Source organism: Dermacentor albipictus, chromosome 2 (genome assembly GCF_038994185.2).
Source record: "Dermacentor albipictus isolate Rhodes 1998 colony chromosome 2, USDA_Dalb.pri_finalv2, whole genome shotgun sequence".
Lineage (NCBI taxonomy): Eukaryota > Metazoa > Arthropoda > Arachnida > Ixodida > Ixodidae > Dermacentor > Dermacentor albipictus.
The window spans coordinates 76,529,279-76,556,509 of record NC_091822.1 but is presented as its reverse complement, the minus strand read 5'-3'; the positions used below and the strand labels follow the sequence as shown (position 1 = coordinate 76,556,509).

At 44.0% G+C, this 27,231-nt stretch overlaps 1 protein-coding gene across 1 annotated transcript in view; it reads left to right on the top strand.

The window, feature by feature from the left end:
* Positions 1–26,537, top strand: part of LOC135913078 (techylectin-5A-like) — a 50,272-nt gene extending 23,735 nt beyond the window's left edge. The window contains exons 2-6 of the mRNA XM_065445745.2: positions 6,276–6,482; positions 7,833–7,975; positions 11,123–11,228; positions 24,297–24,464; positions 26,179–26,537. Of these exons, the coding sequence (XP_065301817.1) occupies positions 6,299–6,482; positions 7,833–7,975; positions 11,123–11,228; positions 24,297–24,464; positions 26,179–26,489 (912 nt within the window). The 5' untranslated portion in view covers positions 6,276–6,298 and the 3' untranslated portion in view covers positions 26,490–26,537. The remainder of the gene's footprint in view (positions 1–6,275; positions 6,483–7,832; positions 7,976–11,122; positions 11,229–24,296; positions 24,465–26,178) is intronic.
* The last annotated feature ends 694 nt before the right edge of the window (positions 26,538–27,231 follow it).

Here is a 27,231-nt window from a genome sequence, read left to right as displayed (position 1 = left end):
GGACACTGTAGTGTATGTGCATATTTCTTTTGTATCTGGCTGTTTTGTATGAACGTATATGTAACATCCCTCCCTGTTTTGACCCTCAACTGAGAGTTGACAGTATTTCTAAATAAATAAATAAATAAAAAATAAATAATACTTTAGGGCTTATAAATATTAAAATTTCCCAACTGAATCAAATACAAACATTCGCAAAAAGCGCGACTTATACCGCAAGAAATCCTATTTTTTTTCACACCTATCAGTTTACGTTGAAACGGAGGACTGCCTTTGAATTTTGACTTTGCAAACTAACCAGTGCGCACACCAATTGCAATTTTCAAGTACGAATGAAGAATGAATTAAACGAAGTGGTAAAGTTCAAACCGAGGCTGAACCCATCAAACACGGGATCACAGCTCTGCAGGCTGCGACCATCAATATTATTAACCCTATGCGCCGCAGTAAGCTTTCGCTCCCAGAAATACAGAATTCCGAAGCAGAATCGTGGCAAGAATTCGAGCGCTCAATCATCCCGCTAAACAATAGACATAAGGCTAGATTCTGACGGCATTGTTTGCACTCGCACTGTGGAGATTTGCTTGAAACGAAAAATAACCAATAGTTATCAAATTCACAAATTTCAAAATTAGGGAAAGCGCATTGAAATGGGAACCTAAGCTCAAATATACTGCTGTCGTGAGAAGCGATGATATTACTTCTGCAACGCGCAATACGTAGTCAAGGGTGCTCAGCTCGCACGACCGCGACGATGTGCGTACAGGTTTTGATCGATAAGCCCACAAGGGCAATAAATGCGGTTAATACGATGCTGATAGCGACGCTGGGAAACCATGTTGAAATTTTATGGAAAGCATGTCCGGATCATCCGAAAGCTCCACACATCCTGTGTGGTGGTGTGATAAGTGACAGTATGTCAGGCATAACCAAATTCCTGTGAACCCACCCGCAAGATTAGTATCAGCCTTTTAATATCACCTTTGTGGTCGCGCGTAGCACATTTCCAAAACGTGATCAACTTCAGAGTCTGAGTGTTAACGATAACACCGACATCATCTTGCTTACAGAAACGTGGCTAAAAGTAGATATTACAAACACTGAAATTTCTCCTCTTTGCTTCAAGCTTAACCACCGCGACCGTATTGAACAACGATGAGGAGGAGTACTTATCGCGGTGAAGAACACGCTATTATCTTCACTCGTCGGTCATGGTGCAAACCTTGAGTGAGCTAACGTGGGTTCCCGTGCACAACACTGCAAAGAATTCTGTTTTGGGAACCTGTTGCAGGCCTCCCGATTACAACTCCCTCTTCTCTAACATTTTGTTCCATGCTAAAAGTGCCATAGAATATAGATTGTCTAATACACCTATGTTCCTTATCAGAGATGTTAATTACCCGCATATACAGCGGCCGCTACTAACGGTACCGTTGGAGCTGCCATCTAACAAATCTAAAGAATTTCTTCCTTGTATGCTCAATCAAAATATAAATAAGTGTTTGATAACGTGTGCAACAGGCGACAACATCATATACTTATTATGTTCCGTCCAGATGATATTAAAGCCGTGATTCCCCTACATGGTCTCAGCTTTAACGACGTCATGTATACCGCCACAGCTTTGCCTCTGAAAATAAATGATTACCTAAACAACAACTGAATTATTTACTATACCAGAGCTGACTTTGGTACCGTTGGAGCTGCCATCTAACAAATCTAAAGAATTTCTTCCTTGTATGCTCAATCAAAATATAAATAAGTGTTTGATAACGTGCGCAACAACAGGCGACAACATCATATACTTATTATGTTCCGTCCAGATGATATTAAAGCCGTGATTCCCCTACATGGTCTCAGCTTTAACGACGACATGTATACCGCCACAGCGTTGCCTCTGAAAATAAATGATTACCTAAACAACAACTGAATTATTTACTATACCAGAGCTGACTTAACCTTTACAACAACAACTTGGTGGACGTTCTAGAACACTTCCATGCTTCTTACCACCTTCGCTCTGCAAACAGAAACTGGGAGCTAATGAAGACCTGCTTAATTGGCATGACGAACCAATTCATCCCCACAGTACTCAGAAAATTTGACTTCAGTGTGATAGATTATGTAAAGACACTTACTCAGAAAAGGAATATATTTCTCTATTTACTAACAATACTGAAATATAATCCCGAGAAATTTGGGTGCATCTTCTCCACACGGTATGCACCTAACCAAATGGAACTGCTAGACTCATTTGGTGGCCAAGTTTTGATGATGAATGCGCAAGAACACTGAATTATCACTTCACAACAGTTTTTAAACCACCAGATACAGACTTTTTGACTATTGTATCTCAAGCAAAACCACCCAATGTCGAAGCCAATGCTGAGCAAATTACTCACCTAAACGATTCTCTTGAATTATCAACATCGGCTGGTTGCGGCCACGCCACCGGCAATCTATTAAAAATAACTAAAAGATCACTAACACTTTCGAGTTGAATCTTATGTTTCGTTTTCAAACAATCAGGAGAAACCGATGATGCACCATGATGAAGCATAACTTACCCCCGTATGCAAAGCGGGCAATAAGCCCGTCGCAGCTAACTGTCGTCTCATACCACTAAAAGGCATCCCTTCGAAACTTTCATAACCCATCACATAAACCAATGTCGTGACCTATCTCCAAACAAAGACTCTTTTTACGCTCAACAACACGCATTTCGGACAGATCTATTATGGGAAAGGAATCTTGCAGAATTCACGTACAAGATGCTACATTACAGGGATGCAAATCTCCACCGTGAAGCCATGCTTCTCGATTTTTTGAAGTTTCACGACCGCCTATAACTTGACCCCCTCCTTCTAAAACCAAGATCACTTGGATCTCCAGGTGCATTGGCATACTGGAGTGAGCATTTCCTCAAAGTAAGAATACAGTTTACCGCGGCCAATAATCAGCATTCTTTTCTCACCAGAGTAATTTTAGGTGTCCCTCAAAGTGCCAGCCTGTCACTTCTTTCATTCGTAGTCTAGATCAAGCACATGTCCATCAGCATGAAAACCATGCTGATGGCTTTTGCAAATGACAGCGTCAGTTACAAGACAATTCACACGTCACATGATTTTATCACGTTTCAAGAAGATATGAACACTATCGCAACATGGTGAAAAAAGCAGCATTAGCCTCTATGTCTCATTAAATGGAAATTAATGTCACTCACCACAAAACATACCACTATCAGCCACGTGTACGGTATAGATCCATCACTCATCAGCAACACCACTTCATAAAATTACCTTGGCCTGCATGTCACGCCCTAGCTTACTTGGGTCACAGAGATTTAAGCTATTTAGGCATAATTGTTACTTGCACTAGACTGCTTGCAACGCACCTTAAGACGCGATACATTCGATAATTAAAGACTGTCCAATCAGACGTACGTGAGACAGGAATTTGAGCATGCTTCCTGCATTTTACATCCATTACCGGCATATTTACCTAAAGCTTATAAGCTGTTCAAGATGGCACCGCTTGCTTTATTGCCTCGGACTAATCGCAAAAAACCAACGTCACCGAGTTAAAATGGACGCCCTCACTCCCTACCCTAAAGTCTTGCGACACCAAATCGTGTATTGCTGTTCTACATTCCTTCTACAACCACCTGAGATCAAGACGCGTAATCCTAAAAACGCCGCACCAGACGTCCTCAAGCGTGTGTCATAGCCATGCCATTTCAAGCATTGATGGCCACCTATAAGCGTTTATTTTCGCTTTCTTCCCCTAGGCTATTGTACTCGGGAAGAAACTACCCGACACCATTTCTCATACACTCACCGCAAAAAATTTCGAGCAAAGCTTAAAGATCACCTCCCTAACACTCGTTAAACATAGGTGCTTAGCGCATTGAGCACACCTCACGTACAGCGTATTCTGTTTATTTGCGGAGTTTATTGCGTTTACAACTGCATAATTATACTGTTTTCATCTTACAATTGATGTCTACCGTAAGACTTTTTCCTTACTGTAAAATCTTGTTCTCTCGTTCTCCGTATGTTTCCGATTTTTGCGTTTTTTTGTTATAACAATCGATTTCAATTCCTCAACTAGTCCCCCAGTATTTAATGTATACGGTAATTGAAGATGAAATAAATGGAATAAAAGAAAGTAAATCAAATGCACCCAGCTTTTTTGGGGGGGACCCTGTGAACCGCATATTTTGGTTTACGGAAGTACACGTGATGCAAATTGTACATATGCATAACTACGCCTTGTTTCAGCGCAATAGCCCGAACGACTGCTATAAGGACGACATTCAGAAGTAATAGGTTAACAACTGAAGGAATGATTCAATGTTAAGCATAGTGACAAGTTTCTGCATGCCCTCTCTCGCTTCCTGAGCCGTAGTTCAATTGCACTATGTAAAAATAATTTTACCGGAATGTATTTTGTATCCAGTGGTGTGTGCTTTGTAGCAAACCTCGGACATGAGCGAGATTACAAGTTCTTGCGCACCGTGCTTATGGCGCCCTTACTGGAATGTATACTAGCCTTGCCAGTGTTGCGATGTCTGCACCCTAAGCTTCTCTACGATGCAAGGAGGCCTACAGTGATAGGCGTTTGATTTCTCAACGTGCAAATATTTATTGGCGAGTACTACAGCGCCGTTTCGCGAGTAGTGCAATGCCTTGTTTCCGAACAAAAATGTGTAATTTGCAAAGTTATGATATTTAGTCGTTATGATGGCGTAAATGAATAATTGTAGCCTTATAAGCGACGAAAACAATTTAAACCAAAAGAATAAATTAAAAAGAGAACAGGGCTCCATAGAAGATATCAATATGAACATATATTTATTCCCAAACGATTCGGCGAGACAGGGAGGAAAAGCTGCAAGTGTAGCTTGAAAAGCAACCTGCGTCCTATGATCACAAGAGATGGGATGCATGGAGAAGCTCATATTACGATTTGGCCAACTGGAATTTGGGGTAGTTCCATTAAATTTTTGTTTAGGTAGACTTGAAATTTCGAGGTGGCCGAGCCTAAATTTGGGGCGTGAGCCAGCTTTATATTTGGGGGTGAGCCGACTTGAAATTTGGGGATGGGCCAACTTGAAATGTTGGGTGAGCCAACTTGAAATTTGGGCACGGGCGAAGGTAAGTTCGCCGGTAGCCTACTTGAAATTCTAACGTGTGTCGACCTAAATTTCGACCGAACTGTATATTCGTGGTGGGCCAACTGAAATTTTAGCGTGGATCAACTCAAATTTGGGGGTAAGCTACATAAAACTTGACGATGGCCGAAATTTCATTTGGGGATGACCCTCTTGAAATTTGGGGGTCGGCCAAATTAAATATGGGGGTGGGCCAACTTGAAATCTGGGGGTGGGCCAGATGAAACTTGGGGGAGGGTCAACATTAAGTTAGGGTGCGGTCGAGCTAACATTTGGACGTGCTCAATTTTGGTTTTGGGGTGAGCCAACTGAAGCTTGTGTGTGGCCCCACCTAAATTTGGGGGTGGGGCAAATTCAATTTAAAATTGGGTGAAGCGAAATTGGCGGCACGCTTTCACAAACTTAGACAAATCCAGTGGAGTATATTCATATTTTTTTCCTTCGGCATAAATGTAACAAATGCAAGTTATATGCGCAAATGTATAAACATTGCAAGCGCGTAAAATGGTCACATACCTTCTCTCAGTCCACTCGCCCGTTCTCTCAGAAGCATACAACTATACTATTATACAGGCTTAAGCTTTTTTTAAAAGCACACTGCTGCCCTAGCTTTTGAATGAGAGTATCTGGCACTAAACGGCGAAAAGTGTTCACACCGCCGAGGCCTCTCAACAACGAATACAAGCAAGTTTTGTCCTTGCGTACGCCCTTCTGTTCTTTCTGAGTTCTGAAACAGGGAGGTTGTGTTTTTACCTAAGTATGTTTTGTTAAAAGCCAGGGTTTATGCTGTCGGATAGAGATGTAAATGCTTCACATGGAAACCTCTCACGGAGAATGCCAAACCCCAACTGGACGTAACCTCGAAACAGCATATATGAATATCTGCGATCAGCTCCACAAACTAAACGTGACAAGCAGTCTATATACAAGCTTTCAACTTAAATACTCATGCAGAACTAATGTGCCGCACAACATGACTAGTGCGGCAGTTCTCAGAAAGAAGCCTCCACGTCAGGTAAACTGATATTCATAGAACAAATTGTCACATTATGCCGTTATGGACCTCGTGAAAACGGCATGCAAACAGCGCCTTTTCTTTCAGTGTCAAGTTGGTGGGGCGTTAAAATGGCAAGCCAATTTATCATTTTCTGTGTCATCCTAACCACCTGGGTCGTCGCCGTGCACCCTCAGGAAGTGGCTGTATCACCCCAACCTCCGTCACCCACCAACCTAGATGGGCCAGAGAACCATATCGTCGAGGCAACGGAAAAAGTACGAGAGCTGGAGAATTTACTACATTATATTAGAGGTGAGCGTAGTATTCCAGTATACCTGCCTTCAGATGTGCAGATCTTAAATCTATTTTACCGGTTTTATTGGCTCTAGGTCTCTCTGCTAATGAAAATGGCGTTTGTGGATGAGCTGCGTTAGCGTTATCCAATTCTTACTCGCGGCAGCGGCCACATTCCCGCAGTTTATATTGAAATACAAGTAACTTTGGGTTAAAATTTTGACATGTATCTTGCTCTAAGGTGTTTCCTCCAATCTAAGCTATGCCTTGTGAAGCTCGCTGCGATATATATACTGATATAAATGTTATTTTCGTAGAAAAAGGTCGAGGCCTGGAGTGTCCGTAGAGCAGGATCACTTTTCGTTCACATCAGAACCATTAGAGTTTTTCTTGAGCAATTATCAATACATGGCCACAATAAAACATGCCCAATTCAGCGTTCAATGCGGGAGCGCACGAGTGAAATGCAACGCGCGATGAATGATGCCGGGTATGCGACCATTGAGCAATGTTGCTGCACTTTTGCGTGCCGCTGCGCCGCGTGCCAAAGTTAAAGTCATCGTTTCTTTTTCGTGAGCTTCGCAAGAACTCAATGCAAGGCAGAGCTCTACCAAAGGAAATGAGCACTCTTTCCTTTTCACAGCGCAGATCTGAGACGCCGGTTCCTGCGACGAGCGTCTTAGCTCATCGGCGTGCCTCGGCGTCCCTCGTAACCGAGACAACAAGCACAGCAAAGAATGAAAGAGCGAGCGCAGTGTGCAGCTAGTGATCAAATATGGCGATAGCTAAGAGAGCGCGAGAAGGGAAGTGAAGGATGGGGGTGCAGCGGAACTACGAGACGGAAAGCGTAGCAGGAGAGTACGGCGAAAGCGAGAGACGATAAGCGAAGTGCCGTGCAAGACGGGCTCTGCGGTGACCATGGGTGCGAGAAGGCGCCAGAGAATGGCGCGTAACAGCGCTGCATGAACGGTGGTACCTCTGCGGCGGCTGCGGTGTATCGCAACCACGCGTCAACCATACTCTGCATCTCGCGATCACCTGACAAGAGATGTAGTCGTACCACACGTATATGAGGAGACAGCTTGTCCGTGCCAGCCAACATATCGCGATATGAAAACACGTGCAGAGCGGTGCTAGCATTTCGCATTGGGGAGTATCGTAATCGTCGGTAAATGTTTTGTTTCGAAGTACAGCATTGCTAGATTGAAACACGATCAGCCGCTTATTTATTATGCAAGCTCAAAGCGGGGTACCGTTATGGCGCATGCATTCTAATTTGTGTCTTACTATTTGCTTATACTGATAACTTCTTCCAAGTCTTCGGGAGATCTGCAGAATGCAGACAATAAAGATATATTTTTTTCGCAGAAAGAAGGCGCCCTCGACATTGCAGCGATCTCTTGCAAGCTGGTCAGCGACATGATGGCGTGTACACAATATACCACAAGGCAGCTGCTGAATCAGGACAGGACGTCTACTGTGACCTCACAACTGACGGTGGTGGCTGGACGGTGAGAACACTTTGTATTGCTATGCGCTATTCTTGTGTAGCGTTGAAAGGTCATATACTGAACGCTGGACTGCCGAAGTAGTGCGAGGAAAGTTCTGGCGTATTATGTGGCGAATTGGCGCACTGAAAGTAAAATAAGCAAAAAGAAAGCGGTAGGGCACATTGCCTCGGCTCATCCGCTAGTTCTTGGCTGCACTTTATAATATCAGCATACGGACAGCACGGAATAATTTATAACATATGTGCCGTGAAAAATTTGTGGGGCCACAACATTCGTATGGGGAGGGATTACCAGTGAAGTTGTTTAAGCTGCATACATATTAACTGCGTTGGATGGCTGACGATTAGAAAAAAAATTGCGAATCGATGTTAATGTAAGAGAATCTAATTAAAAGCAGATAATTTCAAAATCAAACGGCAATGTGCTACGGGGTCAAACGCTTTTGAGAAGTCTAGAAAAGAACAATCAGTTTGGAGATCCTCTTCCATGTTAGTATGCAAGTCAGTTGTCAATTCTAGTAATTGCGTTTCACAAGAGAAGTTCCTCCGAAATCTGTGTTGGTTAGAAAAAAAATTTGTTGGCTTCCAGGTGACTGTAGACATTTGATGTGTTTATTACCTGACTTAAATATGGGTATGACCTTTGCTATCTTCCAATCTGAAGGCAGCAGTCCAGTCTCTAAAGATTGCCTGAAGATGTGAGACAGAATTTTACTAGATGCTATGAAGGTGTTTTTCAGAATTTTAGAAATAATCTCGTCAACGCCACAGGATGTGGTTAGCTTGAGGTTATTTATCACATGTTCAACTGTTATTTCAATTAGGACATCTATTGGTAGATCAGCTCCGATGCATCTTGCAGATAAGCCTGGTCTTCTGTGGTGTATATAACCGAAAATGAGTATTTAAAGCAGAAGCGCACTGATTATCTGGAATGGGAGTGTTATTGCTGTGTAAATAAATTTGAGTGTTGTCCTTATCTCGGCTTATAATGTGCCAGAACTTTCTGGGATTAAATTTTAAAGGAGATGGCAGGTCATGAGTGAAGTATTTATCTTTAGATGAACACAGGACAGAACAGTAGATTTTAAAGCTTTCCTTTTACGTGTCCCAAGCTGCTTGCGAGCGCAAGTGCTTAGCATTTTCGTAATAGCACTTCTTCCTGTTTCGCAGTAAGCGCAGGGATCTGTTGAAGCATGGGTTAGAGTTATCATAGGTTATCATTGGCGCCCGTCCTGTGTCCTCGCTTGTCCGTGTTTTTTGGCGCTGTTTTAAATATGATTGGTTATCTTAGTGAGAGGGACGTACTTGTTAACCAAGGCAGAAATCTTATTCCTGAACAGTATCCAATTCTCCTCCACCGATAGAATGTGCAATGAAAGTAACAGCATGTGGGAAAATATTATATCTAATTCCGAATTCATAACGTTGAAATTGGCTTTGTTACAACCGCGTATTTTTAGTAGCGAAACCTGCAAAAGATCAAGGTACGTTCACAGTTGCTTGTAGTAAGGAATGATCGCTAAAACCATAAATCGGCAAATTGTGATGAACCGTCTCAGAAGCTGTTGTGAGGATTAAATCTAAGATATTATTGCCATGTATGGGCTGTGTAACAACCTGAAACAGCGTCAAATCTAAGGTTAAATTGATAAAGTCTGTCGGAGTATTACAATATGAAGATAAGTTAACCCAGTCGATCAAGAGGAAACATGAAGTCACCTAGTAGATAGATGGCATCAAACGAGTGAAGCTTCGCCACTGGTTCTATGTAGCTGCGCAAATCATTAAAAATGAATTAGTAGAATTTGGAGGTTGGTAACGTACACCTGTAAGCACTCGCGAGGATGAGAACATGCATGCAGCCCAGATATTTTCTAGGTTAGAGAATGAGTTAATTACATAAGATGGAAGTGTTTTCTCATTCCTAGAAATACCCCGCGGCCTCTTTTATCTTTTCGGTCATATCTGTGAAAGTTGTAGTCGCGAACACATTCAAAGATTTCATCAGGTGTATCCGGATACATCCAAGTTTCAGTTAATTCTAGTATGTTACAGTTTCTATCTTCAAGGAAAGAGGAAACCTGGTCGCGTTTACCCACATGGCTTGAAATGTTAGTGAACGATAATGATACCGTAGTAAACGCATGATTAGAGTTAGGCCGATTATAGCGCTTGGGACACGTGCTAGCCCTGAGCCATCTATTGGATAAATAACAGAGTTAGTAGCGATATAAAATATGTATGTTTTGTTGTCTATGCGCAGCTTGTCAACTGTTAGTTTGACTTGTTTTTTCTGTCTTCACGAACGCAATGAGCTGTCGTCTCGCCTGCCGTGTAGCTGGGGAAAAGTCCTCACTGATAGCAAATGACGATCCTATGAGTTTACGTGCTGACATCAGAGTATTTTATTTGTCCTTGAAAAAACTTGATATTGCTATTATAGGCCTGCGTTTATTGTCGCTGTGCCTGCCTATTCTGTGAACGCGTTCAAATGGGTTATTTGTTACAGTAATTTGAAGCTTCTCTGAGCAGAACTTCATTAGTTTTTGTTCGGATGCAGCCCAATCTTCATTAGCGGCTTCATCAATTCCAAAAAACAGCAGGTTAATGCAGCGGATGTTTGCTGTTCGGATATGTTGCATATTTCCAAAGCTGCAATTCTGGCATTTAGGAGCTAAATTTCATTCTCGGCGGTGGCACACCTTTCCTAGCTTAGTGTGAATTCGGCAAGTAAATTATCCTGCCCCTCCTCAGCTTTAGAAATTTTTTCCATGGTTGATGCAAAACCACCTGCCTCCGCCTTGCTCATAAGACCTGGATCGCTTTCCACATCGCCAGAAAGCATCGGCAGCAGACCTGACAAGAAAGAGCATAAACGATTTAAAATAGACAAACATTGGTTCAATGGATCAAATAATGGTGGTTTTCATTAAATCTTCATTATAATTTCATTATTAATTTCATTATATTTGAGGACGCTGCTCTTCGAGAACTTCTCTGCATTTGATTTCATCTCGCGCATTTTTTATGGGAATTCGGCACTCGAAAAGAACTCCAAGTACCTTGTATAAGCTTCCCTAAACCAGCACAGTCAACACTTATTCTGTTATTTATTTTTCAGTGCGGTCATTTTTTTTTTTGACAGGTAATCCAAACACGCGGACAGTACGGAAACAGGGTTTTCCATTTCTACCGGAATTGGACAGAATACGCGCAAGGCTTCGGCAGTGCTAGTGAGGAGTACTGGATTGGTGAGTTGGCTGTACCCATGTCCTAATAAAACAAAATGAGGAACTCTTGAACCAACAATTGTGTATAAGGCGGAACTTCCAAATGGCAACCCCAATACCATAGGCCGATGTTCACTATCTTGTCCATATCCAAGACATAGATTTTCATTATTGCCCCAGGACAACCGCCATCTATTCTTGAGGCGTAGCCGGGCTGAGGTTTTATGTAAGATATTTATGGTCAGCTACCTTCAGTTGTGGTGCCTACTCCTTCGACTGTCTGCTTTTTTAAAATATTTCATACAGGTGCTATCTCTCCTACTAGAAAAGAAAAAAAGATTTTTTTTCGTATTATAAATCTTCAAAATTACAACATGCAATAACCATCTCATGAAAGCCACGGGTGCGAGATCATGTCTGGCGTTGACGGTAAGCTGTACTGATAGCGGTCGATTAGTGGTACAATAAATATTACAGGGCTAATGTCGCACATCCTCAGCGACTGCCCTATTCATGGTACGGGAACTTACATGATCAGCAAAAAGGACGAACCTTATATGAGAGAAACACATTTATAACTTAGGCAGTCCCATCATAATTTATGCTCTGTTAAATTTATTGGGCTTTTCATGCCACTTCGCTCTTTTCTGATGGGTTGACCGTTTCTGGTCAGGTATGTTTGTGATTTTGTATACGCGCACACACACACGCACACACACACACACACACACACACGCGCGCACACGCACACACACACACAAACACACACACGCGCGCGCACGGACGCACGCACGCACACATATATGGCGGAACATCTGCAGCCTTAGAGTGACGCCTGACAGCCGGAAAAGATGCCGAGAGCGAGTGGGGCTATACTAGTCCAGGTACAAGCAATTAGCAAGGTCCACTAAGTGGCACCCACGACGATAATGGAAGAGAAAATAGTCTAGAGGAATTCGAAATCCCAAAGGTAACGCCGGAAGAAGTAAAGAAAGCCTTAGGAGATATGCAAAGGGGGAAGGCAGCTGGGGAGGATCAGGTAACAGCAGATTTGTTGAAGGATGGTGGGCAGATTGTTCTAGAGAAACTGGCCACCCTGTATACGCAATGCCTCATGACCTCGAGCGTACCGGAATCTTGGAAGAACGCTAACATAATCCTAATCCATAAGAAAGGGGACGCCAAAGGCTTGAAAAATTATAGACCGATCAGCTTACTGTCCGTTGCCTACAAACTATTCACTAAGGTAATCGCAAATAGAATCAGGAACACCTTGGACTTCTGTCAAGTAAAGGACCAGGCAGGATTCCGTAAAGGCTACTCAACAATAGATCATATTCACACTATCGATCAGGTGATAGAGAAATGTGCGGAATATAACTAACCCTTATATATAGCTTTCATTGATTACGAGAAAGCGTTTGATTCTGTCGAAACCATAGCAGTCATGGAGACATTACGGAATCAGGGTGTAGACGAGCCGTATGTAAAAATACTGAAAGATATCTACAGCGGCTCCACAGCCACCGTAGTCCTCCATAAAGAAAGCTACAAAATCCCAATAAAGAAAGGCGTCAGACACGATACGATCTCTGTAATGCTATTCACCGCGTGTTTACAGGGGGTATTCAGAGACCTGGATTGGGAAGAATTGGGGATAAAAGTTAATGGAGAATACCTTAGTAACTTGCGATTCGCTGATGATATTGCCTTGCTTAGTAACTCAGGGGACCAATTGCAATGCATGCTCACTGACCTGGAGAGGCAAAGCAGAAGAGTGGGTTTAAAAATTAATCTACAGAAAACTAAAGTAATGTTTAACAGTCTCGGAAGAAAACAGCAATTTACAATAGGCAGCGAGGCACTGGAAGTCGTAAGGGAATACATCTACTCAGGGCAGGTAGTGACGGCAGATCCGGATCATGAGCCAGAAATAATCAGAAGAATAAAAATGGGCTGGGGTGCGTTTGGCAGGCATTCTCAGATCATGAACAGCAGGTTGCCACTATCCCTCAAGAGGGAAGTGTATAATAGCTGCGTCTTACCAGTACTCACCTACGGGGCAGAAACCTGGAGGCTTACGAAAAGGGTTCTACTCAAATTGAGGACGACGCAACAAGCTATGGAAAGAAGAATGATAGGTGTAACGGTAAGGGATAAGAAAAGAGCAGATTGGGTGAGGGAACAAACGCGAGTTAATGACATCTTAGTTGAAATCAAGAAAAAGAAATGGGCATGGGCAGGACATGTAATGAGGAGGGAGGATAACCGGTGGTCATTAAGGGTTACGGACTGGATCCCAAGGGAAGGGAAGCGTAGCAGGGGGCGGCAGAAAGTTAGGTGGGCGGATGAGATTAAGAAGTTTGCAGGGACGGCAATGCCACAATTAGTACATGACCGGGGTTGTTGGAGAAGTATGGGAGAGGCCTTTGCCCTGCAGTGGGCGTAACCAGGCTGATGATGATGATGATGATGATGATGATGATGACTAAGCTTCACCAAAGACAGTCCCTCACCAGAAAAGGAATCAGCCTCCCTGGTGCATTATTGGGCCATTACCTCCGCAATGATTCCTGCAATTAACCCAGGGCCCCCAGTCCCCAGCAGCTGCGGAGCACCCGACCAACACGGCGGTCAGACCTGTAACGCAGCAGAGGGTGCTAAGAGGGTGCTACCGGCTATGGAAACTGACCCTGTCCACCTTTAACAACGAACAGGCTAGCTTAGGAGGGCTATTTCAGGAGCTAGTAGACACTGTTTGGAAGATCATCGGTCTAAGTTAGATTAGAATAACTGGTGAGGCTCATACATTGCTGAATAACGGACATGTCCTCTGCTATAGAGATCCCCCAGTTAAGTAGCAATACGCGGCAGGACTCCTAATCCATATGGACCCAGCCGGCAACAATCACGAATTTTACGCCATTAGTCAGAGGGTAGCAGTGTTCGTAATCAAACTTAATACGAGGAATATATATAATATAGCACAGGCCCCGCTCCCGCATCCACTCACGATGATTATGAAGTAGATCAGTTTTATGAAGATGTTGAATTAGTGATGAGAATAATACCAACTCAGTATACTGTAGTAATGGGCAACATCAATGCGAAAGTGGGGGAAAAGCAGGCTGGTGAACAAGCAGTTGGCAACTACGGCTATGATTCTAGGAGCGCTAGAGGAGAGATGCTGGTAGCATTCGCAGAAAGGAATAAACTTCGAATAATGAACACCTTTTTCCAGGAAGCGTAGCTACCGATAGTGGACGTGGAAAAGCCTTAATGGTGAGACGAGAAATGAAATTGATTTCATAATTTCTGCTGATCCCAGCATAGCGCAGGAACTAGAAGTGTTAGGCAGGGTAAAGGGCAGTCACCATACGTTAGTGAGGGCCAATATTCACCTCAATTTCAAGAGGAAAAGGGTAAAATAGGTCAAGAAGAAATAGGTCAACCTAGAGGCAGTAAACGTAAATGAAGACAAATTCAGGCTGGTACTTGGAAACAAATGTGCAGCCTTAGAACAGAGAGATGAAAATCACATAGATATAATGAATGAAACCGTAACTAGACTGTGTTCAGAGGCAGCAATTGAACCGGGAGGCAAGGCGCCAACGCAACCACTAGGCAAGAGAGAGAGAGAGAGACAAAAGGGAAGGAAAGACAGGGAGGTTAGCCACTGTAAATACCGGCTGGCTACCCTGTGCTGGGGAAAGAGGTGAAGGGAATAAAAGGAGAAGGAAGAGAGAAGAAAAAAAAGAGAGAAACAAAAATGCACACAGTAACGCGGTGTTGTGCGCAACAATAGTCAAAGGCGTTCGCACAATTTACATGTCCTTAAGATCTTGAGCAAAGCCCTTTAGGCCTTGAGTGCTGAAACCCGTCTGGACCAGTGTCCTAGAACTTTCTCTTCTGTGAAGGGGCGATCGTCCAGTTTTTCGAGCACGGTCATGAGCACTTTTCTTTGCACATTGTAACGTGGACAATCACAGAGGTGGTGCGCGATCGTCTCTTCGCAGCCGCAAGTGTCGCAAGCAGGGCTGTCGGCCATTCCAATGCGGAAGGAATAAGAGTTTGTGAACGCCACGCCAAGCCATAGGCGGCACAGAAGTGTTGCTTCCGCTCGGGGCAACCCTGGTGGAAGACGGAGTTGCAAACTTGGATCGAATCTGTGAAGACGTGTGTTCGTGAATTCGCTGGTGTTCCACAGAGTTAGCGTAAGCTCGCATGCGAGGGAGCGAAGACTTGCGGCTGCATCTGTTCTTCACAGTGGTATGGGCACAATCCGGGCACCATCATGGGCTGACCGGGCAGCGTCATCCACACTGTCATTTCCCGTAATTCCGCAGTGACCCGGTATCCACTGGTAGATGATGTTGTGTCCCTTGTCGATTGCGTAATGGTGGAGTAGTCGGATGTCTGCGACTAATTGTACATTTGGTCCGTGGTTGAAAGGGGACAGCAGACACTGGAGAGCTGCCTTTGAATCACAAAAGATGGACTAGGAATGTGGTGAATTGGGACCTATAAGCTCCAAAGCAGCACAAATAGCTTCGAGTTCTGCAGCTGTCGATGATGTAACGTGAGACGTCTTGAATTTGATAGTGACAGATTGAGCAGGAAGTACCACTGCTCTAGCTGAACTGTTACAGGAGACAGAACCGTCCGTGTAAACGTGAGTGCGGTCGTTGTGTTTTTCATGTAAGAATGAAAGGACGGTTTGTTTGAGGGCGATAGATGACATTTACGTTTTCTTTTTGATGCTGGGAATAACAAGAAGGGCCTGGAGTGGATGCAGGCACCACAGCGGTAGAGATGGCCGTGCTGCAGGTGTGAAGTTTGATGGTAAACCTCCGTGGTTGGCGGCAATAATTCTGCTAAACGCTGAACGAGGTCGAGCGGCAGGAAGGGAGGCGAGATGATGCGATGGAAGTCGCGCAAAGTGCCTGATGTGCACCCGTAAGGAGTCGACGTGAATATACGTATTGATAGGGTGGTCATGCGTGATGGCTATTGTTGCTGCCGTTGATGCACACCTCGGAAGGTCAAGACAAATTCTCAGAGCTTGAGCTTGTACAGATTGGAGGGCTCGGAGGTTGGTCTTACTGGTCCCACCTAGTACAGGTAAGCTGTAGCGTAGGAGGCCCATGAACAGTGCGTTATAGAGTTGGAGCATTGCACTCACAGACGCACCCCATGACTTTCCTGCAAGAAATCTGAGCACGTCTGTTATCATCACTAGTTTCCTCTTAAGGTAAGAGACGTGATGACCCAAGGAGAGGTCTCGATCTATTATTACTCCTAGAAAACGGTCCATCTTCTCGTAGGCAATTGGCTGTCCATTAATTCTAGCAACGTATTGTCTCATTGCTTTGAGTGTGAAAGCGACCACAGAGCACTTCTGGGAGGACACCTCCAAACCTCGTGCTCGAAGATAGCTGGATGTTAATGTGGCCGCTTTTTGCAGTCTGGCGCGCACCTGTGGACGCGTCACTCCTGATGACCAAATGCATATATCGTCTGCATAGATCGACACATGGATGGATGGTGGAACGGTGTGAACCAGGTCGATGAGCACGAGGTTAAATAGAGTGGGACTCAAGACTCCGCCTTGTGGTACTCCGCGGTAGGTGTTATGCTGAGATGACGCACCATCCTCTGTTTGCACAAAGAATGACCTGCCTGTCAAGTAGCTGAATATCCATCGAAACACAAGTCCCCCTAGGCCGACGTCGCCCAAGGCGTCCAGGATGGCTCGATGTCTTACGTTGTCATAAGCGCCTTTAACGGCTAGGAACATCGCCGCTGACAGTCTCCTTAGGCTTTTTTCGTGTTGAACAGACGAGACACGATCTATGACGTTGTCTACCGAAGAGCGTCCGCGTCGGAAGCCTGCCATAGCGTCAGGGTATATCATGTAGTGTTCTAGATACCACTCTAGACGTGTCAGCACCATCCTCTCCATCACTTTTCCTAGACAACTGACCAGAGCAATAGGACGGTAAGACGCCACATCTAGGGGTGATTTACCTGGTTTGAGCAGAGGCACAAGGCGGCTGGACTTCCATGCAGCTGGCACCACTCCTTCCCACCATGAATTGTTGTACACCTCTAGAAGAGCATGCCGGGCTGCTTGACCGAGGTTGCCAAGAGCTGCGTAAGTCACCCCGTCAGGCCCAGGCGATGAGGAACATCTACACGCTGCAAACGCCGCTTGTAACTCTTCCATGGAAAACAGATTGTCCATACGAGAATCCCGCGAGATTGGAACGTCAAGGGGGTCATGTACGGGGAACAAAGATGGTAGACAAGCAATCCTTAGACAGAAATCCTCCGCTACGTCGATCTCTCGGCGACCTTGACTGAGAGCCAGGCATTTTAAGGGGTGGCGTTGTTGTGGTGATGCTCGAAGACCGCGCACCGTTCTCCATATATGTGATGGGAGTTTATGTGGATCAAGGGAATCACAAAATCTCTTCCATCTTACAGACTGCAGGGAGTTGATCCGACGTTGAATCTTCTTCTGTATGCGTCTCGCCTCCCTTTGGTCGTAGATGGACTTGGTGCGCCTGTACCTCCGTTCCGCGCGACGGCGAATTGCTCGATGCCGCTCCAATTCTGCTTCGAATTCAGAAAATTTAGGAATAGGCCTAAAAACTCTTGTGGCTTCTCGAGCAGCGTCGTTAATGAGCTCCTCGATGTTGCCAGGTGGACATTGTTGGATATTTTGGCAACTCTTCTCCATGAGTAACTTGTATTTAGGCCAGTCGATGTGTTGAAGAACTGTGGTAGAGTGCGACTTGCGACGCTGGAACGGGGTCACTACCATGTGTTTCGTTGTCCGGAAACCATTTCACATTGGCACTGAGGCATCTTGAAACAAAAGTTAAGTCCAGGCAGCTACTGTATGTCAATTCCCGCAGAAAAGTGGGACTGCCATCATTTAGGCAGCAGAGTTCATGGTCCGACGCGAAGGATAGTACACGTCTTACTCGACAATCCATCTTCAAGCTTCCCCATAGCGGGTGATGCGCATTGAAATCGCCGGTAAGAATCCATGGTCCAGGTGTCGCTGCTAAAATTGTACTTAGTCTTGCGTTGTCAAATTGACTCGAAGGTGAAATGTAGGCACCTACCAGCGTGAGTGAAGCGTTCTTGAATTCATAGTCAAACATACGTACTGATTGTCGTCATCAGGTGCCACTGGGTGTAAAAGATAAGTGAAATCGCATCTAACGTAGACGATGACTTTGCTACGGTCGGTATAGTTGGCAGACATGAAAGCTTCATATCCTGATAGGCGGAAGGCGCTCTCAATGTTTGGCTCACAAATGACAATGATTGGAAATTTGTGCTTGAAAACAAACGGACGAAAGTCCGAAATGCGGGATTTAAGGCCTCTGGCATTCCACTGGAAGAGGAACGCTTCCTTGACTTCTTTAAGGAAGTAGTGCTGAGGAGCAGCCATGGTGCTTCTCAAGACCGGGCAGTACCGGATTCAGAGCATTCAGTATTTCAAGTGCACCTCGAGCCGCCGGAATATGTATGGCAGTCAGCTGTACTCGTAGCGTGTTCATGAGGGCCCGTATCATGGTGACGACTTGTTTGTCGTCATCTGGGCTGCTGCCAGAAGCTGAAGCATAATTCGGCGAGCGTGCTACATCTTGCTGCTCCGCTGGTTTGTCTAGCCTTGGCAACGGCCGCCACTCCTCGCATGAGGCAATGTCGTTCGGGACTTTCTGTTTAGGAACCTCGTTGCTAGTATCGCTAGTTTCATGTGGAAGTTTGTGGACTGTCAGTGGATGCGGTGCATCCTTAGCAATAGCAGTGGGTTTCCTAGATCTCCGGCGATGTGAACGCCGACGTCGAACTTTAGCGGCAGCCTCCCTGTGCGACGAGCCATCTCTGACCATTTGCCTCAAGATTTTAAGCTCATTTTTTAACGCGTGGGCAAATCTTTGAAGATGCGTCACGAGAGCCTTGACAATTGGCGCACTTTTGGTTTTCTGCACGACATGCATCAGAGCTGTGCGACCCAGAGCATCGTGAGCACACGGCACCATTTGTGAAAACAGCACTAACGTGCCCTATCTTTTGACACTTCCGGCACTGAAGCGGCTTTGGAATAAAAGGCCGTACTACGTGTCTGAAGTGCCCGACCTTGACATGTAACGGTAGGCTGTCTCCTTTAAATGTTAGCTTCACACAGTGCGAACTCCCCAGGCGACGGGCTTGCAATATGGCAATTCCCTCTGTCGCTGGCTTAATGAGTATATGCAGGTCAGCATCGCTAATGGAATTGTCGACGTCATACACCACACCGGCCGTAGAGTCACGATCGTCTTGTTTGTAGCAGCGTACGTTGACGCTATCCAGCACCTCAACGTTACTCAGAACGTCTAGTGCGCTGCGGTTTGTGACATCCATAGCGAGAATGTTCTTTCGGGCGTTGATCCTTATATCTTTGATCTGACCCGGAACAAGCGCCTCGAGCGATACAGACGTAGCTTGGCGGTTGAGCCGATTTAGATTGTCGCTAGGAGCCACAGGCACGAACAAAATTGTGTGGTCCGATGACTTTCGCCTCGGGACCACAGTTGTCTTACTTGTGGAAGGAGATGTCCTGACGAGTCTCCTCTTTGCTTTGCGTTTTGCTACGGGCACGAAGTCACTGTCATCCGAGGTTTCATCACTGGTCGTTTAATAGATCACAGTGTCCTCGCTGTCGGTTTCACTCTGACCACTAGACCGCTTTCTCGGAGGTGCCGCTGTTGACGTGGAAGGACCCGGCACCCCTCCAGGTGACTCCACGTCCATCGCCGTAGTGAAGGGAGCGGCGTCTCCCACAAGGTAGCTTGAAATTAGCAGAGACAGAAAAGCAGCGTTCCACACAACACACTTCGTCCAACCAGATCTCCCAAGTAACTAAGGACCTAATAATGAAACGACAAAGAATGTAACTGTCGAACCCAAGACATCAGAAAGAATACACGGAGCTGTCAAAACTGATCATTAAGGGAAAAATTAGTGATATTCAAAATTATAACGTTAGAAAAACTGAAGAAGCCGGTAAAGTGGACGCAGCCTAAAGTTAGTGACAAGAAAACTTGGCATAGGACAAGCCAAGATGTATGCACTGAAATATAGGCAGGGTAATGTCATCAGCAATCTCGAAGATATAGTAAATTAGGTGGAAGAATTCTACACTGACCTATAGAGTACCCAGAGGATTCAGAATACCTAAATTAGGAATAGTAATGAAGAGGATACAGAAACTCCTATAACTAGCGATGAGAACAGATGGGCCTTGCAAGTTATGAAACGAGGAAGAGCCGCGGGAGAAGATGCAATAACATTCGAATTGATCAAAGATGGAGGACACATAAGGCTTGGAAAACTGGCGGCTCTTTATACGAAGTGTCTATTGACTGCAAGGGTCCCGGAAAGCTGGAACAACGCAAACGTTATAATAAATCACAAAAAGGGAGGCGTTAAAGAATGATAAAATTATAGGCCCATTAGGTTACTCCCAGTATTTCCTAACATACTTAACGCAATAATATCCAATAGAATAAGGGCAACACTGCACTTTACTTAACCAAGAGAGCAGGCTTAATACAGGAAGGGATTCTCTAGAATGGATCACATCCATGCCATTAATTAGGTTCTCGAGAAACGTGCAAAGTACAGCATACCTTTCTCTATGGCTTTCATAGATTACGAGAAATGAGAAGAGTGGGGGTTAACCGAGGGTTCCGATTTTTATTAGTCATATCATAAGAAGCCAACAAACACTGACACCATGGACAACATAGGGGAAATTACTTGTGCTTAATAAATGAAATACAGAAACGATAAATTAATAGCAACTAAAGTGTATGAAAGAAAAGACCACCAAGGAACCGAAGGAAAATAATTAAGTGCTGCTTCTTACAGCTTCAGATTGACGTTGCTTAAAGCTTCAGACGTGATAAGCTGTGTCGAGAACTCGTGAATAGTTTATTTGTGCTAGCATTGCTTTAAGGCCATTCGGGTGGTGGCTATAATCGTTGTGCTCACTTCAGATTTTCGGTATTCGTTTTGCTTATCCGAGAAAAATTCCTTTCTTGCACTGTCGCGGATGATGATTGTTGTAGTCTAAATATTGCGAGCTGCCCGTGGGCTTCCGATAAGGCTTCGTTCTCAGTTTCTCATTTTATATGTAGACCGTCCTGTTGAGGAATTTGATTTGACAAGAGTGGGGGTTAGCAGTGAATTTAATACTCGGGTTAAAGTGGTTAAGGGGACATCTGAAATGGCACAGGCAACCGCCATGGTTGGCAGCGGATTTGATTTCGTAATAGCTCGAGGAAAGAGTGACTGTCTACATGCGTCAGTTTCGCAGTGGTTTTGTGTAAGCTGTCTAGCAGGGCTGGAGTAGCTAGATCGACATGTGAGAGGCTCAGTGTAGGTTTTCTTATTTATGCCTAGCATTTTATATGAAATGGGATACACATACTTTATTCGTACTTAATATTGTTTTTTTTTCTGTAGGGTATGTCATTCTGCTATTTCCAGCATCACACTCGGTGATGCTTACCGACTAAAAGAATTAAGCACAAATCTTATCGCCTTTCTTTGAATTTGTTTCTAAACTCTTCTTCTTACATGATCTACGTTTGTCCGTAACGACCAATGCGTACATCAGAATAGGGCAGACAAAAGTTTAGTAAGTTTGCTCGTTCGCCTGACGCGGTGAATTCCGCAAGCATCTCCTCAGGAGACCAAACTTCTGCATGGCTTTCTTTCCTACGAACGACAGGTGCTCGTTCCACTTTCGGTCCGACCTGGTAACTACGCCCAAGGACTTGTAGCCTGCCACCAAATCTAAAATTTGCCCACCTACTCAATACTGATAATACAAACGATGTCGTTCGCTCGTCACGGTCATTGCAACAGTCACGCATTCATTTTCATTTTTCCTATCACAGCACCATGAGTGCACGGTAGATAGACAGACAGACAGACAAAGAACTTTAATGGCAAGGTCCTGAGAAGCTTTGCCCTAGGGCAGAGCTGCGGGCCGCTCCAACGTGGGGACTGGTAGATAGAGAGAGATTTAAAAGCGAAAGGTCCTCAGTACTACGGATTTGTTGATATAAAACGCAGTCCAAAGTAAATACATTTATTTCAACTGGCTCTTCGTGCCCAATATATTGTAAAAATTAGGAAAATGTAGTGTTCCCATACACATCCTTGAGAAATTCAAGATACCGCTGGTTTTGAGCGTCAATATGTATTACCTATGTTTGCATTTTGCTCTCTTGAAGAAAGGCATAATTGATTCTAAAATAGGACACAATTGTTTTTTATGTTAGACTGTTGTTTTAATCGTAGTTTCGTTCGTAATACGCCGTCAAGCGCTTTCTCGAAATCTAAGAAATAATATTACTTTCTCTTCCTCACCCGAAACAGTCGCCGCAAAGTCATGAACAGCTTCTAATGTTCAAATAGAGGGAGAAAGTCCTTTGAGATTGCCGCGCGGCCTGGAGTCTAGAAAACCGTGAGACTCTAGAAAAGTGGTTACATGTTTAACGTTAATGCGGGCAAGAACTTTAGACGGGTCTGTAAGAATAAAGCAATTATGCGCCTCCTACGGTATGCATTCGAATAATCTTTCGAAATTTCGATTCATTGGGCAACACATATAAGTATAAAATATTATTAATATTTGTGCACAAAAAATTAGAGCAATTCGCCCTACCGGACAGGGAATGTCTTGGATATGCCATCAACGCCAGCTTATTTGGTGGTAATAATGTTGAGTGATAGAACACCTTGCTCTGTTTTGTTAAATTCACCGCTTAGCAAAATAGCATTCCGCGCACATAATTGCACTTCTTATCGTTTTTATCTGTTAACAGTGGTCAGAAAAAGTCCTTAAAGTTATTCTTCAAATGATAACTTCTGAGACACTGTTTGACCAGTAATGCAAAGGCGGGGCATGGTTTTTCTACTACGAGCGAAATGCCACCGAAATGTTGACGGGTCCAAAGAGAGAAATCGTTTCGTAGTAAGACTGGGATACCAGTCTTGATTTTTCTGTGCTATGGCTAAGAAGGGTGCGCAGGTGAAAGCTTGTGCATGTTATCATCGCAAAGGTGCTGCCCATACCTCTTGCTAATCTTCTTCGCCTTTCGTTACAAGCTAATAATTTCTTTTTCTATTCACGGCTGGGACTTGCCGATGACTATTACTTTCCTTCATGCAACGTTATTCCCGCGAAGGAACACATTTCAGAAAAAAACTACCGGATATACTTGACTGAGCATGAAGCCGATTGAAAAAGCGCAACAATGTCAGAAAAGGATCAGCCGAGTACCTTTTTTGGCGGCTCCATAGGCGAATTTACCTTGCACACCAGGTGTATAAATAAAACGTGCAAACAAATTCAGAGGCGATCATCACCAATTGTTATCTCAGGATAGCAAATTTACGCTTCAGCATTCTCTTTTTGCTGATGGTGGTTTCAATATCACTCAACATCAAGAACGAAAACACTGCAAATGAGCAACAATTTTATTCGATATCCGCCATTTCTCTATCTGAAAGCTGTGTTTCTTCGTTGAACAGTATCTTCAAATGATGAAAAGACACAACTTTCTTACGGAGAGATTTAAACAGAAATGTCTGTGAGTTGAGTTACCATGCCCCAATTTCGTGGTGCCCAATATTTATACATATAAACCTTACGTATGGGACAGAACATAAATACTGCCAGGGAAAATGTTGGAGGAGCAGGAGCAAGCCTGATTGCGCACTAGAATATTCAGGCTCTAGTTTTTGAAGTAGTTTCATTGATAAATCAATGTGCTCATTTATCGCTTTTTGGAAATAATTTCGAATCAGCTTATACTATTAACGAGCACGCTCGAGCAAACAGGTAAGGACTCATCTATGTACAAGAACATGGACTGCATGCTCTATGCCATCTTTGGGCACTCATTTCTATTGGCAGTGCTTCAAATGATGACGTCATATATTTGTATTCGAATATACCACCGGAGCCACTACAACAGATAACCAGAACTGCACCCGTCCATCTCTGTCCAGGAAACAACGCCCTGCATGCCCTGACGTCCGGCGAAGAAAACGTGACTCTTCGCATAGTGCTGAAGAACACCACAACTGACAGCGCCTTTATCTACTACAACAATTTTCATGTGGCGAATGAAGAGAATTTGTTCATGCTAAAACTGGGAGGCTTGATAGGTCCACTAGGTTAGTATTTATTGTGGCATTTGCCTCTTCTATTTCTACTTCAGACTTCTGTGTAAGCCCTGTATTCTCCGAAAAATGTGGTTCCGACTAAGATTGACCTCTCCCGCACTTGTCTATTTACTAAATTGCAGGATGTGCACAATAACTCGAAGAAAAAAAGTGAAGTGTTGTAATCACGAAAGCGTAAAATAGAATATAAGAGATCCAAATTACTTGAGATTTGTAAGAATGGCCATGGTCGCGTCGCAATACTAGACGCTGCATGCCCGGATATAAAAAATTAGTTCTGGGTGAACAGATTTATTAAGATGTTTATTACACATAAATACCGCGCATCAGATACATTCATTTCAGTGTCTATGCTCTCCATATCAAATGGGGACAAGAATGTGTTCGTTTTCTTTCAATAAATGATGAAAAAACAGATCTATCATTAAAACTTTCGTTAAAGTAATTAAAAATCTCATTAAAACAAGGTAGGATTCAGGGATTCAGAGACAAACAACTGTAGTGGCCACGCAGAAGTAAGTTTCTCAATAAAGGCCTAGTCTGATATGAATCAAAGCCCTTTGAGCCACTGTTTTTCTATGTAAAGGTTTATCAGTTAATCAATATGAACGGAAGTAGAAGTTATCTGTGTATGCTGTGATAATTGTGCAAGAGCAGGCCACACAAGAGGCAAGAGCAGCTTTATTACCTTTATTATGTTCGCTGACTAAAACAGATGTTTGATTTTTACAATTAGGAACATGTCTCCAAATGAAAAGGGGAACTACAAAGAAACAAAAGCCTTGCTACTGTCTATTTACCCCATACTGGAACAGCTACTGCGTTTTCATTTCAACGTCAATATCATGAATGTAGTGACTGACTTCTGGACATAGTTTTCCGACAGGAACACGTGATCTTCCCGTGACGCAGTTTCACATGACAATCAACTGTAATGTGACGACTTCTGTATTGTCAGTTTAGCAGGAATAAAAACGGGAAGCGAAAGACTCGATTTTCTTTTCTTAAAACAATATGCACTCATCAGTCAATGAAGTAAAAAAGAAACGTAGAAAATAGTTATAATTGAACTGCGGAAATAAAAGGGTGAAAGTGGACCAAATATAATGTGAGGCACTTGGGAGGCCAAATTCACATCTTCCGCATTACGCCTGCGCTGCTCTGCAATTTCTCAATGCGGCCGTCGTCCTTCCACCATCACTCTCGGGTATTTGCGTATTTGCGCAAATATAGCCTGGGTAGTGTTTGCCAGTGCCCCACATGTCTAAGACTTCATATGACGACCACCGTTTTGTCCGTACGCTTCGCGTAGTAGAAAAACTCAGCAGCTGACATTTACTGCTATGCTTTCCATGGCATTCTCCGCACATCGTTCTAACAAGCAAAAGGTCGATCCCTTCGGTTACCATTATACTTCTCCAAAGAATATTTGATATAACACTCTCAGGGCAATTGGTGTATAGACATAGACAAGTACACAAGAAACTTACAAGAAATGGCAGCCCACGCTTGGGCTTAATAATAACCGCGCGTAACGTACAAGATGCGAGTTATCGTTCGTAAATGCAGAAGATTGCAATTTGTACGTTTCAATCAGGAACAGGTAATGTTCTCTTGTATGTTAATGGCCCTGTTTCGTATTACATTTTCTGTGATTGCGCGGTGAATTCCTTTAAAAATTCCTAAAGGCATCATTTCATCACAGGTTGGGACGCAATGAGGCACAGCGATGGTCAAAAATTCTCCACCTTTGACCGCGACAACGATGCGGGGAACAACAACTGCGCGGCTGCATACCGAGGAGGATGGTGGTACGGCAACTGCCACGCGTGCAACCCGAACGGTCTCAACCTCAACGGACTTCACGAGAGCTACGCCGACGGCATCGACTGGAGCGTGCGAAACCACGAAGGCCGCTTATACCACTATTCCTTCCCCGCTATGGTGATGATGATCAGGCCAGCTCGGTTGATGCAGGGCAAGGAGAGTGAGCTGCAATTTTTCCCACCGTCGTAATGTTGGAAAAAAAGTGCAAAAAAAATAAAATAATATGTGGCCAAGGTTCGTTCGCGCGATTCTTCCGGCAGATAGAGAAATGTACTTTAACTTGTGATTCTTCAAAAGGTTGCGATAAATTGTTCACTTTTGGGATGTAGAGGCAATCCTATAGGTAAGCCATGTAAACAAGCCCTCTCGGAATGGGCGCTGCATGCTGAAGGACACACAATTTTTGTGATATACCTGCTGCACGATCAAAGCGCTGATTACAACAAAAAAAAAACAATTCTGCAAAGCGATACTTTCGTTAACACTAAACAATCCCTTTTTCTCTGTGAAAGAGTGGCGTAGCGCCGCATGATCGAGTACGCTCTGATTAGACCACCAGTCGGTAAAGAAATATTTAAATTGAGTCGTTAAGCTGTTTTACACACGGACGCAAAAAAGCCACCTTGTCCATTGTATTTAGGCCTAACATTTCAAATTATGAATCTTTTTCAACTCACTCAGATTCTATATTGTTGTAGGTAAGAGAAGCCAGTGTGCTACAGGTATTTTTGACAGCCCAGCTATTCCACGGAGCCTACAAGCTGCCTGCAATAAACCTAGCGAAACAGCTACCACAGTACTCCTCTTTTCTGTATTCTCATGCATTTTGTGAACCCACACATGTAAGATATTATGAGTAGCTCATTAGGCTGATTGTCAGAAAGGGGCTGGTAGCTTAATTTGGCAAAACTGCCATGACAGGAAGCCATAG